Source organism: Alosa sapidissima, chromosome 8 (genome assembly GCF_018492685.1).
Source record: "Alosa sapidissima isolate fAloSap1 chromosome 8, fAloSap1.pri, whole genome shotgun sequence".
In the NCBI taxonomy this organism is placed as follows: domain Eukaryota; kingdom Metazoa; phylum Chordata; class Actinopteri; order Clupeiformes; family Clupeidae; genus Alosa; species Alosa sapidissima.
The window spans coordinates 3,850,046-3,870,181 of record NC_055964.1 but is presented as its reverse complement, the minus strand read 5'-3'; the positions used below and the strand labels follow the sequence as shown (position 1 = coordinate 3,870,181).

The window sequence follows — 20,136 nt, the reverse complement described above, 5'->3', positions numbered from 1 at the left end:
TAAAAGAAACCAGTGACACACTATCCTGACATACAATAAGCAGCATTTTAATGCCTCAATCAAGTGACGGGCTAACAATCATTAACATCCAACTTCTGTCATATTTCATATTTGTAAAACAAATCACAGTGAAACGTACTGGCAAACAATAAGCAGCATTGTAATGCCTCAATCAGGTGATATAGCTATCATACACATTCTTTATAAAAGAGCCTTGGTAAAAGGTATCTTGCGTCGGGTGACAAGTCAATGTCCAGGCTACATAGGGGGCAGCCGTGGCCCACTGGTTAGCACTCTGGACTTGTAACCGGAGGGTTGCCGGTTCGACCAGTAGGCCGCGGCTGAAGTGCCCTTGAGCAAGGCACCTAACCCCTCACTGCTCCCCGAGCGCCGCCGTTGAAGCAGGCAGCTCACTGCGCCAGGATTAGTGTGTGCTTCTGTTCACTGTGTTTCACTAATTCACCGATTGGGTTAAATGCAGAGACCAAATTTCCCTCACGGGATCAAAAAAGTATATATACTTATACTTATACATAGCTCTTGTTCCATACAAAAGTGACCGAGGGCTAGGCTACTTTACTCCTTTGACTTGTAGTGCCACTTAACATTATATTCTCTCATTACCGAAATGCATTCATTGCACAGTAAACACTTCGATTTATTACTTGATGTTGACAGCAATGTTTAAAAATAGGCCTACTTGTCAGTCCTTTCCGATTGGAGCTGCCGTTTTCATCATCAATTTTGCGTTTCAGAGATAGAGACATGGTTAAAGGAAGCGTATGTAAGAAATGTATTTCATTTCATTAATCATAAAATGGCCCTGATATGTCAAGACATTAAGGAATAATGTTCATTTCAAATACTTATCACTGACAACAGTAGTCCAGCCAGGATATTGTCATTTAAAAAGTGAAGTTGCACCCCTCAACTGATGTTGATGTTGTCATGTTGTGTTTTGCCCTGATGCGCCACCCTCCACCTATCTACTAATCACAAAGTCAGTAGTGTTTCGGAATCCGGGTTGCCAGCTCTGCCAGTCAGGGGGGAGGGTACGGTGGCCGACAGGTGCAAACAATGTGCAATTTATGACAACAGATACAGATCAACAAAACACGTGCAAATAGACAAAACCCAAACAACTTAAGAAAACATCTTCATATTCATTTGACAACACATGCACATCATTTAGAAAACGCGCTGCAAATTCAGAAAACATTTACATTTCAAAAACGAGCTGTCAATTCACAACACGCAATTCAGAAACTTGCTATGAAAATCACAACACAACGGAAGTGTTTCCAGGGGGCACTTAAAAGTTATGAACACCTCTGAATAGGTGGCGAACTACATAGGTACAGACAGTAAAGGAGAGGTGTTCATCACTTTTAAGTGTCATTAAAATGTTAAGATAAACCCAAATACTTACATTTCAAGCCAGATTTCTTTTAACAGGAGCTGTCGTTGTCACACCCGTTCGCCACCTGTTCAGTGTTCATCACTTTTAAGTGTCCCCCGGAAACACTTCCGTTGTGTTGTGAATTTCGTAGCACGTTGAAATGTAAATGTTGTCTGAATTTGCAGCGCGTTTTCTAAATGATGTGCATGTGTTGTCAAATGAAGATGAAGATGTTTTCTTAAGTTGGTTGTGTTTTATCTGTTTGCACATGTTTTGTTGATTTGCATCTGTTGTCATAAGTTACAAGTCGTTTGCACCTGTTGGCCACCGTAGGGAGGGGGAGGGGATACACCGCTCTACAGTATTTTAAAAGTGATTGCAGTACCAGTTTTGGCCACAATCTTACATACAGTTCCTTTGACATATAGCTTTAACATTAGGATTACTGCTGCCAACACGGGAATTCCTGTGTTATGGGTGCGTTCGTAAATTGCCACTCCGAGCGCTCCAAAACTTTTTAACTGTGCGGTATTCTGTTTTCAGAGTGTCAGATTGAATTTACGAACGCACATAGACACACGCACACACACACACATACACACACACACACACACATACACACACACACACACACACACACAGTAGACATGCAGTCATATGTACAGACGCACTCACATGCACACACACAGGCACGCACGGACAGACTCACACACACACACACACACACACACACACACAGGCCCACACACAAGCACGCCACGGACACACACACATAAGACACATGAACACGTACACGCACGCTTGCACAAACACGCGCACACACACACACACACACACACACACACACCATTACCCCCCCACACACACTCAGAAGCGAAAACACACACACACACACATATACACACACAGAGAAGCACACATACACTGCAAAAAATAAAATCTAACCAAGTGTTATTAATCTTATATTAAAGGTTGTATCAGCGATTGCTTTTTGTATGAAGAGACTTACCTAGCACTCTCGAAAGATCATTTTGACTTAATTTAGGAAGATTTTGACTTATTTTAAGGAGTCTTATCAAGACAAATTTACTTAACGCACTGGCAGACAAATGTGCTTATTTTTAGTATAAATGTGCTTAACGCACTGGCAGACAAATTTGTTTGTTTTCAGGATAAGACGTCTTAAAAGGAGTCAAAGTCTTCTTAAATTAAGTCAAATTATTTTACGAGAAAGAGCTAGGTAAGTCTCTTTATACTGAAAACAATATTAACTATATTTTTTGATCATAATATAAGATTAATAACACTTGGTTAGATTTTATTAGATAAGCAGTTTTTGCAGTGTATACACAAAAGCAAACGCACACATGCACACAATAATTTAGTATAGTATAAGTATAGTATATATACTTTTTTGATCCCGTGAGGGAAATGTCTCTGCATTTAACCCAATTGTGAATTAGTGAAACACAAACAGCACACAGTGAACACACAGTGAGGTGAAGCACACACTAATCCCGGCGCAGTGAGCTGCCTGCTACAATGGCGACGCTCGGGGAGCAGTGAGGGGTTAGGTGCCTTGCTCAAGGGCACTTCAGCCGCGGCCCACTGGTCGGGGCTCGAACCGGCAACCCTCCGGTTACAAGTCCAGAGTGCTAACCAGTGGGCCAATTTCCATACACAAATGTTGCAATAGGGGATGAAGACAAATGCCCTCGAGTGCAGTTTGCAATCATGCTTACCATATACTTTTAACTGAACTTAAAACTCAAAGGAGCCTTATATTAACTCATTGAGTGCCGAAACACACACGCTTTTCCTTCCCATGCGTTGAGTGCCAAAAACGTAATATTACGTTTTTAGCTTTTTTTTTTTAAATTACGAAACTAGACACTCTAACACACCGTATATGTGATTTTGGGAACTCTGTGATGAATGGAAATGAAATATATGACGATCGAAAACTCACAATCTGGACATTTTATCTGGACATTTTATCATAACTCGGTTGCCGCTTTGGGTCGAATCAATGACGCATGCACGTCATCTCAAAACCAGGCCATTTTCGTGGGTCTATCACTAGGTGGCAGTCTCGCCAGGTCTCGCTGATTACTTCCCGGAAAGTTTACAGGCAACATTTCATGAAAGACGTCTCCATTTGTAGAAAAAAAACAGCGATTTTGATGAAAACTAGCCACTGTTTAGCTTGGGATTTCTCAGGAACAGAGGCGTGTAGAAATACACAGTTTGCACCCACTGATAGCTTAAAGTCTCACCTTTTAAACGAGCCATTGTATGTGTTCATAGCTATAACACAGAATATGCTGTGGCTGTACAAAAATCATCAACAATGGTCTAGATTGCTGGCACTCTAGGACAAAGCTTCCGAAAACAGCTTGGCATTCAATGAGTTAACAACTCATCATCAACAGAGAGTACTTGTGTTGTAAATAGCTGCTGCCTGACGGCACATTGACTGACTAATACTGGAGAGTGGTTGAATTTGTCATCTCTTCATTTCCTTCCTCAGAGTGAAGATACAGAACAGCAGATCATCAGAGAGACGTTTCACTTAGTATCAAAACGAGATGAGAATGTCTGCAATTTCCTGGAGGGGGGAATGTGAGTGTTTACCAACATTCTCTCTTTTGTATAAGTTTGTGCCTCTGTGAGTGTCTCCCAGCAGATGGCAGGTTGGATAGGCTACACTTTTGAAATATTCAGTGATGAGCCTTGTAAAGACCCAAACAAACGTCATAACATCATAGCGACATATAGGGGTTGGACACTGTTGGTATCTACGACTGATGTAATGTGACACAAATCCAACAGAATTGCTAATAAACACAGCATATAAGACTCGCATTTACTGTTAATAGGCGCAGCCATCTTGGCAGTTCAAACTCGTAGTACTCTGGGCTAGACCGAGTTGACGAGTCGTGTTTGGACTTCAGAGGGCGTTCCCTGGAAAACAACCAGCTTGGAAAACAACTTGAAAAGACAAATAGAACAGGGCATAACCTGACTATGCTTACAGATTGGTGTGAAATTGTGCTCTCTCAAAAAACACGCTGTTATCTTAAATGGGCTAATATCACTCTAAGGTTGCATGCATGCGATTGGTTTATTCAAATTTACTTCACCAGAGAGGTCCCGTCCTTTTCAGAGTCCCCTCCTTGACTTCCTGTATCGCTGGAGTAATTTAATACGCCTGGGTGAAGGAACGTTTTTCCACCAGGATATATCGCCGCCAAACTCACAACCAGAATGTTGAAAATCAGATAAGCATGAAGCATGAAAGTATGAAAAGCAGAGACTGTGACATCAGTCACTTTAAGTTAACACATTAAAATAAACCGAATTTCAAAGCAATTTTGATCAGCACTGGCAATGAATTCAAAGGTTGGTAAAACTCTTATCAGCTAATCTGGCAGCATACCACTGAATGCCCCTAAATCAGTGTTTCTTAACCTTTTTTCAATCACGGCACCCTTTACATGAATGAAAAATCTCAAGGCACCCCAAAATTATTATTATTTTTTTTTATGTAGATTATCATTAGAATACACACACTGTCTCTGAAGACTAACAAATGCATAACACATGTAGCATACTACAACTCATCCACACACACACACACACTTGGGCCTGGGACGATGCACACAACCGCTTTATTCTCGCAGGAATGGATGACTGACACACACGTAGCTCCTGGTCCAGCTCAGAGTAGTAGTAGTGTAGTAGGCTGCTATAACATGGTCAGGCCAGTCATTACTTTTATACTCACAGGGCAACGTAACAATGATTTCTGAAGCCCTGATTCTTTTCTCCCACGCCGTTGTGCACCGAGGGAAGGGTGCGCTTTTCTCCTTAGAGATGCTTTCTCCTCCGATAATAAACTTGTACTTGTAACGAAAGACAATTGAAAATATAGCAGAGTAAAGAGTAGATTACTTGCTCAAAAATGTACTTGAGTGAAAGTAGAAGTACAGTTTTGAAAAAGGAATATGGAAAGTTGCCGTTCCTCAAAAAAAATATATTTTTTACTCATGTGCGTTGGGCTACTTGTAACGTGATACTACCCAACCCTGGAAGATAAATCCAAACGTGAAATAATTGTCATCATACTGTCGTTTTTTAGTCTTGCTACTCTAAGTCTCTTCATACAGTGAAGGAGGTAGAGACCTATGATGAAGTGGATGATGTTAAGGCCTTATGTATCAGACTTTGGAGCTTTTCTTTTCAAAAACCCCTCCATGTTGCTGGCTAATTAACAGTGACACAATGCTATGATAACTAATCCACTATCGGGCGCTGTAAATATTTGTAGATGTCATACAGGCTACGTTCCAAACCATGATTGCAGCTTCGGCGTTAGAAAAAATAATCTAGAAAAACTATTTTCTCTGATGTGGCCTCCATTTACTTAACTGCGTGATAAAGCTAGAAGAAAGATTCCAAAATGATGCATTCATTTATTTCAATTTCATTTTATTAGCCTAGGGTCAGCCACGTTTCTGCGGCACCCTTGAGGATGCTGGACGGCACCCCGGTTGAGAAACACTGCCCTAAGTCATTCAAATAGACAGATGCTGTGCAAGATTCCATGCACAACAGTCTATACGGTGTCGTCATGATTAACCTGCAACACATAAATAAATTATATTCTACTCAGGCATTTTATTAATCTGTTTAATCTCTTCATGTGTTTGGCAGCTTAATAGGGGGCTCTGACAACAAGCTCATCTATAGGCACTATGCCACTTTATACTTTGTCTTCTGCGTGGATTCATCGGAAAGTGAACTTGGGATACTCGATTTAATACAGGTAAGTGAAATTATATTCTATTGAATAAAAAATAAATAAAGCCAGGAAACTAGCTGATCTAGAAAAGCTGGAAATAATGTGACCATCAACCATTCTATATTCTGGTAGAATTTTACAGTTAGGAACAAAATGATTCATACCCCTGGAAAATATTGATTTATTGTTGAATTTCTCCAAAATGATTCATACCCTTTTTATATAATCAATCAAAACATCTTTATTTGCCATCACAGCTTTAATAATGGTTCTTATAATACCTACCAATCCTCTCCATGTCTCCTCAATGATTGTAGACCACACTGTTTTAGCAGCAATCCAGGTTTTGAGGCAGGAACGGTTCCTTGTCATTACTCTGGCCTTGCACTCACTTTATAGTTGTAGTATACAAAGTATATGTTGATTTCTCATTACCTTTATTAGAATTCAACCAGAAGATAGAGGGAATATAAAAAAAATGCTTTTCTGGTTCGGTTCTAGTCTTCTGCATCCATTCGATTGGTTGTTTTTGGAGTGTTATAATGACAGTGGTGTGTGTGTGTGTGGGAGGGGGGGGGGGGGGGTGTAATAGGGTGTGTGGGGGAGAGGTGTGTACCTGTGTGCGTGTGGGGGGGGGATGTTTGGGTGGGTGGGTGGAGTGTGGGTATGGTGTGTGTGTTTTTGGGGGTCACAGCTAAAACAACAAATCCAATGGCAGCTTGAGACTGAAATTGCACTGGTATCAGAACAAAAACTACATTTTATGTGTATTTAAATAGTCTGTACATAGAGTATTCCCTGTGTTCTCTGGTCATGTTCTAATTAAGAGTGAAAGTGAGAAATAAACATTCTAAATCTGATTGTTCCGGTCCTTGATTGTGATTGGCTGAATCACGTTCGATGCTATTGTAAAATCCAGTACAAACATACACCTTGACCGCATTCCGTTCTATATTACTGCGCTACCATAACTTAATACAAAAGTTAAAGTAGCTCCGTCTCGACGACGTTGCTTGGAAACCATTCAGATAGAGGAAATATATTCTTTGGCGGAAGAATGATTATCTATGAATAAATCGTTACATTTCTCGTTGCTTTGCCTTTACTTTATGAAACTTTGCCAGGTATTTATAGCAACAGTTTTAGAAAAGCAATAAGCCACTCGAGTCCGTAGGTTACACTGATTCTACAATAGCTAAGGGGGGTTTTAGGCACTCTGCTGCTCTGCTCTGCTAGAATCAGTGTAACCTACAGCCTCTTGGGGCTTATTGCTAAATATGGTCCATATGGCATTACTGAAGCAAAACATGTAAGACTTTTGCACAGTACTGTATGTGTATACAGTACCCTCCAGAATTATTGGCACCTTTGGTAAAGTTGACTAAAAACAGGTATAATATAATATAATAGGTAACACTCCATAATAAGGTGCTATAATAAATAGCAAACTAGTAATTACCTAACCCTTCGTTAATATTTGTTAATTGTTACTAACATATCTATTTGTCACAAGTTAATAGTTTTTTCATCATCAATTAAATATTTGTTGTTTGCATAAAATCTGTATGTTAATGTTTTAGCAAATCTATTAACTAATATTGTATTAATATGTGTTAATAGTTAACGAAATGTATTTTTGGCACTAATTAATAGTTATTTCTTACATCATTTAAATGTTAAATGTTTATTTACAAACTATATGTTAATAGAAAAGTTAATGATTTATTATTATTTAACTAATTGATATTAAACTGTGCTTCTGCCTATCCCAATATGAACCACTCCCCATAGGACCCTTACAATAGATAGATACTTTATTGATCCCGAAAGGAAAATTCAAGAAAAAAACACGGAGCTACCTTGACATGCCGCCACTCTTGTCGGTGCCAGAAACGCTTGCAATAGTTGGTTAAGCTTAATTAATATATTAGTAGTATATAGCTATAAGCGTGGGGCCCCTTATAAGAAAGTTGGTTGAGCTTAATTAATATATTAGTAATATATAACTATCAGTATGGGGGACCCTTATAATAAAGTTGGTTAAGCTTTATTAATATAAGTAGTAATATATAACTATTAGTCAGACAGTGAAGGGACTGAGACCAAAACTGGCTTATCACATTTATTCCTTTAGGAAAAGTTCAAACAAAACATGCCTTCAGGCACTGGCATACATAAAACAGCATCTGCACAAGCAAAATAAAAAGAAGTAGTTGAATGGGCTATATTACATGCATGATTCCTATACCATCACTGTCAGCCCTACTAGCAAGGGAGACGTGCCACATGGAATGTTCAGGTGCACAGAACGAGTTTATTAATATTCTGAGACTCACTAAACACTCACAGATGTAGACCATACGGAGGTAATGCATAAACATAATGCTAAACAAAATGTACATTCATTTCCTGCTAGACTGAATTGCACTTTCCATGAGCACTAAGCTAAACTACAGTGAATGCATGGAAAGTTGCTAGTAGAGTTTACAGCTAGTCACTTTAGACTCGTGTATGAACTCGTGGTCATAATGAAAACATTAATAAACGTTCTCTAAGTTGCTAGAATTGCTACCAAATCCTAACAATACATGTAAAGTAATATAATACAGGTGGTATATCAAAGTTTTCACTGTACCCAATGCAAAGCATACCGCTTCTGATCAGCTATGGCAACAATACAAGGACAAAACGCAGCAGAGCTGCAGTATACCGTTTCTCCAAAGGGGGCTTCAAAACACCAATCTCAAAAAAGCTGCTTAATTACGGCGAAAATCACATACACACACTACATGTAAACTATATTTCTAACTCTGTTACACCCCTCCCCTGAATTTCACTAAATTCAAGCAGCAACCAAATAGTACTTCCAAAGGCAAAGAGTACACTACTTAGACAGAGGGTCACCAATTACAGGACAGCCAACCACAAAGGTATCCAATAAGGATGAAGTGGAAGAAGAGGTGTGCAAACTCTCACACAACCAACCACTGGCAGTAGGGTGCTTATACACCCCACAATACCATAAAGCCATAAACCATAAATTCCATAAATTCTCCACAAAGCTAATCAGAAAAGCTAGATAAATAATAATATGTCATTAACTTTTATATTAGTATATAGTTTGTAAATAAACATTTTAACATTTAAATGATGTAAGAAATAACTGTTAATTAGTGCCAAAAAGACATTTAGTTAACTATTAACACATATTAATACAATATTAGTTAATAGATTTGTTAAAATATTAACATACAGATTTTATGCAAACAACTAATATTGAATTAATGATTAAAAAACTATTAACTTGTGCCAAATAGATATTTTAGTAACAATTAACAAATATTAACAAAGGGTTAGGTAATTACTAGTTTGCTATTTATTATGGCACCTTATTATGGAGTGTTACCATATAATCTTTTGGTGATTTATTGTACTCTCACAATGAAAAAAACAAAATTGAATGTCCGCACACTTGCTCCCGTTTTGCTTTTTCTTTAATTTCACCAACTCTCACAATGAAAACAATGAGGAAAAATCCACCCATAAAGGGAAGCAAATTTATTCTGAGAAAAAGGAAAATCTCATAAAGATTTTTAACAAAAACACTTCTTGCATACAAAATCTAACAGAAGCATTTCCCCATCTAATTTCAACTTATTTAATTTAATCAGAGTGTCTGTGAACTTTCAGAAGTAGTTCATGACTTTCTTTTTCACTAAAGTCTCTTTCCAACCAAGTAGTTACAGGAACTTAGTTATAGGAACAGTCCACTTTTAAACAGTTCTACTAACTACTCTTCCCCAAAACTGTTTTTTCCATTTGCATTCGCACTGGCCAAGTGGCTATAGATACTGGTTGCACATTCAATTGCAAATTGCCCATTCAACTTGAGCAAATAACTTTTGGCGTTAAACTATTTGATTATCAAGAAGGATGTCTTTGTCCTGCTACCAACAGGCTTTGGCAAAAGCCTCATATATTAGCTAGCCCTGTTAGTGCAACAAAAATAATTCAGTGGAAATGCATGGATTCCAGTTTCTTCCAGTAGCAGCAACTGGAATCCATGCATTTCCACTGAATTATTTTTGGAATCTGATCCCTTATCGTACCTATTCATTCTTACTCGTGGCTCGACTTATCGTGACTAAATTCAAGATGGCTGCAAACGCTAAACTTCGTGAAGATACTGTCTGTATAAATCGTCTTGTAAGTAAACTACCAGTGCTTTTTCAAAGTTCTCAATGTCTCGTTTTAAATGTCAGGGCCCTCGGAAGTCTACCAATGTAGTGTGGAGATACATTGAGCCTCGTAAATGGGTGTAAAACAGTGATTTATTTGCATGGCTAGCCCGATGCCGAAGCACCACTATTGAAAAAGCTGTTTGTAGCATCGGCTAACTAGTGCCAGATTTTGGAGTGCAGGGGACAAGCCGAGATGGGCTATGAGACATACGTTCACACTCGGTATCATGTTTCAATACACTTTAGGTCAATATCACACCGGAATTCTCCTTTAAGGTGCATGGTATCATGAACACCAAGACAAATCTGAAGATTTTCAAAGGAAATACGTGTCTCTGCCAAGACACTAAAAGTTGGTCATGTTTGGATCATTCATCAAGTAAATGAACCAAAACAAACGTCCAGATCAAAACAAATATGATTTACTGAACACAAAATCAAGCTTTGGCATTGCCATCTCTCAGGCCCCTGATCTAAACTCCATAGAAAAACAGTGGGGTGAGTCAGAGGAAAATGCACAAGTGCAAATCTGGACCATCTGGGGACATTTTGTAAAGACGAATTGTCTTAAATCCCATGCCAACTTTATGTTATATATATTTAATATTACAAGCTGTTTTATTGGCTTAAGAAGGGATTACAAGCAGGGGTGCCAATAATTGTGAGTGACGTGCTTTTGTTAAAAATATTTATTTCTTTATTTCTTTGAGATTTTCCTTTTTCTCAAAATAAATTAGCTTCCCTTTAAGGTTGGATTTTTCCTCATTTTTTTCATTGTGTGTTATATATATATATATATATATATATATATATAATCACAAGATATAGCACTTTTATTACACACCTCTTAAATAACCCTGGTCTGACCCAGGCCATTAGTGTGAGAAGGGTTTATGATGCATCCTGTGACATGACCTCTGATGTGAATGTTGGTTTTGATAGTAATTTTTAAGATTTGAAATGTTTGCTGTTTTGGACCTCTGATGTGAATGTTGGTTTTGATAATAATTCATAAGATTTTAAATTGATTGATTGAAACGTCCTTTGACGTCCACTGTTTTCAGTAAGCTTATGTTTTATTGTACAAACCCCTCTGCCCTTGTGTGATTGGTGGACGTTGCAGGTTTTTTGCAATCTCATTGGCATATCTCTTCCACAGGTTTTTGTGGAAACCCTGGACAAATGCTTTGAGAATGTCTGTGAGCTTGACTTGATTTTCCATGTTGATAAGGTAATGTGTACAGAAATCAGTTCCTCCAGGTCTTGAGGCTTGAGGTTTGGGTTATAATGCTTCAGATTGGACACTGACATTGGATTATTCAACCAATGAGTAAAGTAAAAATAATTTCCTTTGAATTAGGGCTGGGCGATATGGACCAAAAGTCATATCCCGATATATTTAGGTTGAATATCGGTATACGATATATATCCCGATATTTTTTTCGCAAAGTTAGAGCTGTAAAATGAAATGTTCAGTCAAATATGAGTAGTTTTATTGGAAACTCACTACTCAAATAACAATAAAATGTAAACATAAAACTGGAGTGCCTTTTTTTAAATCAAAGCTCTGTAAGGTGCACATTTAAATAAAAAAAGTATCTTAAATAAAAATAGCCTATAAAATAAAATAGGCCAATCTTTTTCTGAAATAAATATATTTATATGAGAAAAGTAGCGTGCAGTTTCACAGCAGTGCAGAGAGGGAAGCAGTGCAGAGAGCTCCGGTCAGCGGCTTGCGTGGAGCAAGGATCACAGCACAAATTTGAACTATATCGATATATGCGATATGGTCTAATTCCATATCGCATTTTAAAATATATAGATATATCTTTTATATCGATATATCGCCCAGCCCTACTTTTTATGAATGTAGAATGTCTTCAGAAAGCATGCTGCTATCATTTGGTGCAAAGCAGCCTGAGATTGAATTGAAAATGGTCTTTCTCTGTGTTCTTATCGATTTCACACTAAGTATAAAGTGTATTTCCACATAGTCATTACTAGGGAAACCCTTCCCTTTGGTGTCATGAGTAGACTCTTGTTAAAGTCTTGGTTAACAGGTACACTACATTCTGGGGGAGATGGTGATGGGAGGAATGGTGCTAGAGACCAACATGAATGAGATCATCACACAGGTGGATTCCCAGAACAAGATGGAGAAGTCAGAGGTAACTGCAGTTTTGTTCTCTTTCTTTTCTATAGAATGTTGTTGACCTTGGGAATGTTGCAAGGCTATCTGTTCTCCCTCTCTGTCCTCTGCTTGTTTCTGTAGTGTATGTTTCATAGTGCTTTGCTTGAGATGTCTGCTAGTAGTTGTTACTGCTGTTACCGTTGCACGCTCCTCTTCCTTAACATTACCTTTTTAAAGTCTGTGCCTGTACCAACACCAACAGGAGATGTGTATACACACTTTTTCTAGCATCATCATCATCATCATCATCCTAAAAGAGTATTTTAATTCTCCTGATTATAAACTCTCTGGCAGGGTCTCCTGCCTCCCAATTTCTTACATGTTCTGTTGTATATCACAGCCTCACTCAGTACTCCAGTTAAAATGTCATTAATATGACATTATAATGCATGCAACATTTTCAGCCTTGGTAATATGTCAAGCTACCTGCCTACCATTTACTGATATTGACATTGAATTTGAATGTTTTATCTTGTTTATCATGTTTTTTTTGCATCATTATTTTTGAAGGGTGTAGCTGTTCATAGACATACAATAGTCAAAGCAAGTCAGGAAAAATAAAAATGAAAACAGTACTGAATGTATTTAGCTGATATATTAACACGTATCCTTTACATTTCACTAAGTGGTTGGTAATTCAGCATTTAACATTAATACTTTCATCTAATGCTGCATTCAGCACAGGTTAGGTATCTAGTATTATTTTCTAAAACTGATAGTTCCGGTCCTTGATTGTGACTGGCTGAATCACGTTCGATGGCGTTGTAAAATGCAGCATAATCATACACCTTGACTGCATTTCGTTCTATATTACTGTGCTACCACAACTTGATAGAAAAGTTGGGAATAGCTGCGTCTCGACTCGGAAATATATTCCTTGGCAGAAGAATGATTATCTATGAATAAATTGTTACATTTCTCGTTGCTGTGCCTTTATTTTATGAAATCTTGTCATATGTAGTAACCTATGGCCTCTCGGAGTTTATTGCTTAAATAAACCATGGTGGTTTCAAGAAAGGCATTAGTATAGTCATAAGTAGTTACATCAGAAAATGTACTAATCACAGGTAATGCATGAATCATTGTCATTGGCATTTTTGAGTGAGTTGAGTTATTGAGTGTTTCATTTCGATATTTGATTACATGGTGTTGGTCTACCTGTTTTCACTTCAGGCTTATAGCCATAATGTTAAGAAGGAAACCCTATCTTTAACAGGAACAGGTAACACATCTTTTGCAGTTGTGTTTACTGTGGTCCTCCGCTGAGGAGTGACTCTTGAATTTGACTTTTTGAATCCTCGGAATCAGACACGCAGAACGAGGAAATACAGAAGCATCTTGGAGTCTTTGATATAAAGCAGATCAGGAAATATCCTCACTTTACATCATAGTACTGTGGATACACTCACCTAGGGCCTTTTTACATGTCTCAGAGAGAGTGGCTTTGTCCCAGGATGCACTCTTACTTGATATTACATGTATATTATAAAGGTTTCATTCATTCACAATTAGTCATTATGAGAAAATGGCAACATTTGATGTCTATGTATTATAAAAAATCTAAGATGTTGTTGACCCTAAACATAATAATTTTGAAAGCTAACCAGGAGAATAGACCGATAAATTTAAAAAGAGATTTGAGAAATCCCTCACACTTTGTGTGCTTGCATGTAGTCATCATATGTGTACCTTTTAGGTTTTTTTTTAGCCAACTTTAAAGGAGGGAAGAACTGGTTGTACTACTTGTACAACTGTACATTGATAAAATCCTTAGGGCCAATTTAACAAATGTACTCTTATTAACAATTTTCTGGAGTTGGCTTAGAAATTAATCTTCACATGGACAGTAAGATTGTTAAGTGGTTAGTTGTCATTTTGATGCAGGATTAAAATATTATTTTACTGTAAGTTCTTTGGCATGCTTTTCTCTCGCTTAGTCTAGTCAAACTGTTACTTTGTTTTCCACCAGTGTCTATTCAGGGTCTGTTCAAAGCACGCAGAGATGCTTTCAAATTGTTAAATAGAACTTAAATAAAATACAATAGTTTTAAAAATCCATAGACTGAAAAAAATCCATAGAGTTATAGACTGTATAAATATGATACAGATGATGCGAGAGTGGGATGCCTGACTGTGCTTGTGATGGGCCTGAATCCATCTTCTGGCCCTGCATTATTAGGGGTATGGTTTCTTCTCCTCGCAGTAGTCTGCTATAAATGACGGCAGAGTCTTTTACCGCTTTGCGTCAGATCATCCCAGATCTTCCCTCTGAACCGAGGTTACTCTGTGGCTGCAGGTTTTTGTCCAATGCAAGGATGACACCTTCTGAAATTAACTAACGATATGATGGTCAACAACTCTAAATCAATTACAGGAGTAAGACGTGCTCTTGTTCTATGGGGATGACAACCTACAGCCACACCAACTCAACTGGGCACCCTGCTTTAAACTGTCCACACTTCAACCCCCCTACTCTTTGAATCACCTTATGCCAGTCACAGGAAGAGTGGTAGAGACATAATACAGGATTAATTAAATCTGAATGACATACATACAAACAAATCTAATTACTATATAAGGATCAAAACCACAAAATCTGTCATATCTAAAGTAGAAATTCCCACTCCCTTCTCTGTGTTTGGCATATGGTTGCCAACTTCATTGTTACTCTGATGACTTTGCTACTTTTCTGTGTCTCTCTTAATCTAGTCTAACATTCTTCCATCTTTTCTAACCTGCTCCAGTTCTTTCCATTCTCTTTCAGACCTTTATCTTTCAGTCTCCCAGACAAGACAGGTAGACACAGGTACTGCTCCTCACTCCAACCAGTAATGTTACCCACACCACATCATGTCTAATAGCAAAACTAAATAGTCTGTTTCAATTTGTGATGGGCTACTATGAGCTCTAATGGTAGGCTAATGTAATCAGACTGTCGGCTCCATTTCAGCAGGTTCTGAACTGAGCTGCTAATGTGCCCCAAGGCATGTTTTGACCATTAGGAGCAATTACATTGCATTTATAATTTTCACCAGCATCTGCAAAATATTAGTACTGCTTATAATTGTGCTTTAATAATTACTTTGACATTTTGAAGAATTTTGTTTTTAAAATGGCTGTCCAGATCCAGTATCACTCTGAAATGGATTTCATGGTCTGAGGTTCCTACACCTGAAGGCTAAACATGGATAAGTCACCCATGTTAATCCAGATGTTCATATTGTCAATTGTGAGCATCAAACTTAAAATGGTCTGTACTGTTTAAACTAAAAAGGTCTGTGCCAGGTGCCAGGCTGTGTACTAATGTATGCACTAACTGGTTCTAATATTTTAGATTATACACTTCTGACTGACCCAACAGGTAAAATCTGTTGAACACTCTTGTCATATTACTAATGGAAGGGCAGCACATGCTGAGTAGAAATCAGACTGGTGAAAAGGTGATGTCCAGGGCCATCTTTGTGACAGAACGGCTAATTTGGTGCAGTTTAACGCTTGAGTTTATTTTATTGATGGATATAATAGGTGAGATGCTGAGGTATTCTGTGATATAGAAGGATAGACAGATGTTTGACATTCATACTTTCATAGTCAGCTCTTAGTAGCCCCTGTGTTCTGTGTGTAGCGTGTTTGTAAGTAGTTGTACATGCAAGTATGTGTGTTGTATGTCAGGAATATCAGTTATCATAGTGTGTCCTCATGTTCCTGTTCATGTTTAGGTCCCTCAAAAAAAGAGCTATACCAATGTCTCTGTTCAGTGTTTTTCTTTTCAAAATGTCATTTTACCAGTAGAGACACATTGTACAGATACAGTTTTGGTCCACTTCAGCTTTGGATTCAACGAGTTCTAAGTAATCTCCAATACCAGTGATGAGTGCTTTTATTTAGTGATAATAGGTGGACTTGACAACCTGCATCCAAAAGAAATCTGTAGTTTGGTCACATTTTGGTCACAAGTGTCTGTTTGAAGTTAAAAGTTGAAAGTGGCATGCACCTCACCAAAGTCTGTCAAGAGAGTGTGAATTAAGTTGTTTCATTTAAACAGTGTGGCTACTTCATGAGAGCAGATCTGGTATTGAAATCATGCAAGCCCTAAATACAACGCTCTTTATTTCTACACTAGATAGTTCTTTAGAGAGTTGACTACATTGTTTTCATGATTTCAAAGTTAGGCCAAATAGCAAAATATTTTAGGATTTTTAGGACTTCAGGCCCATGTCCAACGACTAGGGCAGCCTTTGTAATGTACAAAAAAGCAGTTTTAATGCACAAAAATAGAGTGTTTATCGTAAAACCGACAATTACCAACTCTTTTGTTTGAACATTCTAAAACAACAATGTTGCTTAATACTTCAAAATAACATTTGATAAATTAACCTTACATTTTTCAGTAGCCATAGGTGTGTAGATTTGAACAAAATCTAGTTTGGTCCTTACCGGGGATTTTACTGCCTGAAATATTCGATTTTGTTTACCACTCTTGGAGTTTAGTGCTGGGCTGGTGGGTGCCTATTTCCAACCTTTCTCACGGCACATCAACGGTTAGACCGAGAACATCCTTCAAGAGTGGTGATTCCATCATTTTTGCCAGGGGTTGTATACAAAGTATTGGTTGTGAGCCATAGTCGCTCAAGTAGAGCAATACAATATCTTTCTCTTGGATTTCACTGTCTCCAACTTGGGCAAAATGTGGTTGTTCGGTGTAGAATGTTTGACAATTAAGGGAACCCTCAAGTTCACAGGAGGAATTGTTGGAATCCAGACATGCACGGGTAAATCAACAGCTTAATGGCTCAAACCGATTTTACATCAAATATTTGGTGAATTTTTTTGCACGCCCGCATGCTGCCTAACCTCAACCCAACTGAGACATGGCATGAGGCAAAGGCCCAATTCCCACTTACATTGAAAGATGTTCTTTTGATGCTGTGTTGCTGATGACAGTTAATCTTCTAGTAACCCAGTAACTTTACCAACATTCATCTGCCAATTCCTTTCTTTGGAAAAGGAGGAAGGAGAGGACGGGAGAGTTCTCCATTCATTCACTACATTGATATCAGAATAGTTGGGCAAGGAAACTTAAATGACCTTAAATGGTTTAATTGGCAGAGTATTCATTTGAATGAAGTCACTAATGATCTCAGTAGATTGTCTCAGAAGTTATCTCAGCTTCTCTGCTCAGTTGCCAAATACATGAGTTTAACCTAGTTCATTTTCACACCCAGTATTTTCCAACTGTTAAAAGTTAACTGGCATGATATCATAAATAGAAATGTGCCATGGTTGCCATTGTGCATGATGATGTAACTATTCAAGAAATCTTAGCTTGCAGTGCTGACTGTGTCTCGTTTCACTGAGCATTGCTCGCACTACTCTGTAATAAGCTGTCGGTAATGAAGGCGCATGGCATTTTGCTGTTTGATGGCTAAGTGAACAGGGCAATTTCTTATGTACTATAGATTGTTTTCAATCTAACATTGTTGTGGATGTGAAAGAGGCCAAAGAGAACAATTCGCACAACACATTACATAATTACTAGAGACTTGAGGTTGCTTCACATGAAGATTGGCCCAAGGTCCTTCCTAACAATCTGTACACTTAAACAGGAAGTTTAATCGGAATGACTTTTCCTGCATGTCTCTATGATCTAAAGATCTCATCACATTGGATGATGGGTTAAGCGAGGCAAAAATGCAAGAAAAACTTAATTTTGACATTCACATGTTCTGCTTTCTTTTGGTATGAATGAATGAATGAATGAGTGAATGTGTAGTATATTTTGGATCTGGGTCATGTAGGAATTCATTCAACTATTAGCCCCGAATATAAATGAAACTGAACACTGAATGCTGTTCAAGGTAAATGGTACACTTGGCCATTTTAATACATTTCATTTTTGCCTCTCACTATAGTGATATTGAAATGAATACATTTCTGAACCTAACGTGTGTTTATATTAGATACTACCAGTGTGTTGCAAAGGCTCTGTATTTTTCTTCCAATACTACAGATGGTGTTGTTGCACCTCAAAGTGTTGCCTTATTCATCAGCCATGGTCCTTTCAAAATGTGCCCCAACAGTATCCGGCCACAGCCCAGGGATTCATCCCAACTTGGCTCCTGTTCAAAGCTGGCCAGCCTGATGCTCAGAAAGTCTCTGTGCTGTTAGTATCTTATGTGAGGCCATCACATACATAATAATTTATGTAACTGAATTGACTATACAGAAACATCTACTCATCTACTAACTACACTCTTGTTGTGTATGACGTTTTGAAGTGTATTTGTAAAAGTTTGTCTCATAATGTAGCCATGTTGATATAGCTGAGCCAGACAGCAAGTTGAGGTCACATTTTCTTGTCCTTTTCATTAGTAGTAAAGGAAATAAATAAATAATGATAAACTAGCCAAATCAGATTAGTTTCCTCATCTTTTCATGCCTCTCATCTTAAAACCGTCTCCCTGTTTCATTCTTTCCTCTGGCCCTTCTACACATCAGAGTTCTCCATGCGATGCTGCTCTCCTCTATGGCTTGCGATGATTCTTGATTTCTCTTCTGCTCTTTAACTGTCCATCCAGGCCCTCTGAAGCTCTGCCTCTCCCCCAGAGATGGTCATAATTGGTGCAGGTTGTGTTTTTTTCTGTCTGAACAAGCAGTGCATGTGCATACAGTTTGGGCCTATGGGAACGCCTACGCAGACTTGTGCACGTCTGTCAAGATTGGTGCTTTTGCATTCTGTGTGGTGGTTGACTGTATCTGTACAATGTGCTGTGCTGAGTTGTATGGCTGTGTGTGTGGATATGTGTACTACGTGTTTGTGTGGTTCATTAGCATTACTAACGGAATTTAACTTTGTGTGTGTAGGCTGGTATTGCTGGAGCCCCTGCTCGTGCTGTATCAGCAGTGAAGAACATGAATCTTCCTGAAATGCCCAAGAACATCAATATTGGAGACATTAGCATTAAAGTGCCAAATCTGCCCTCTTTCAAATAGCAAAACCTGAGAGACTGTGGCATACATGCGCTCCAAAGGATGTTTACTATGGTGTGTTTACCAAAATGAAGCAAATATCATATTACATCAAAGACAATGAAGGTACTGAATAAGTGTGTTGTTCTTTCATGTATATTTTGAATGTCACCTTCTGATATAACTTTTTTCATGTGTTTGTTGTTGCATTTATCAGTTTGCCTCCTTCAAAACATGACCTCCAGTGTTCCTTTATAAATATGCCTTTGCCCTTAAGTATTGGCTGCTACAGTATTTAAAAAATAAATCATATTGTTCTGTTTCTTTGTACAACAGATGACTCAAACATGCGTAAATACTGTATATATCAAATTATGCTATTTGCTTCAGTTGTAGTATGTACTGAAGTATTTTAAATTATCTTTTCATATAAAACTACAAGTGGACTTTGTTTTTAATGTGTGACTGTAAGGGGCTTATATTTCCCCCCGCTCTGTAACACAATAAAATATTTAATCATTGTATGACTTGA

At 38.0% G+C, this 20,136-nt stretch overlaps 1 protein-coding gene across 10 annotated transcripts in view; it reads left to right on the top strand.

Annotated features, from left to right (window-relative positions):
- Positions 1-20,136, top strand: part of LOC121714816 (AP-3 complex subunit sigma-1) — a 22,540-nt gene extending 2,404 nt beyond the window's left edge. The window contains exons 2-8 of one of the 10 annotated variants that reach the window (XR_006033449.1): positions 3,930-4,021; positions 6,116-6,227; positions 11,604-11,675; positions 12,505-12,612; positions 18,646-18,798; positions 19,214-19,262; positions 19,500-19,658. Coding sequence is in view for 5 of the 10 variants with exons in the window: in XM_042099896.1 (XP_041955830.1) it covers positions 3,930-4,021; positions 6,116-6,227; positions 11,604-11,675; positions 12,505-12,612; positions 18,646-18,777 (516 nt within the window). In the remaining 5 variants the exon portion in view is untranslated. Of the gene's footprint in view, positions 1-3,929; positions 4,022-6,115; positions 6,228-11,603; positions 11,676-12,504; positions 12,613-15,399; positions 15,442-18,645; positions 18,812-19,133; positions 19,263-19,499 lie in introns of all 10 variants that reach the window. The other 9 variants (XR_006033448.1, XR_006033446.1, XR_006033447.1 and 6 more) reach the window with 9 other exon arrangements.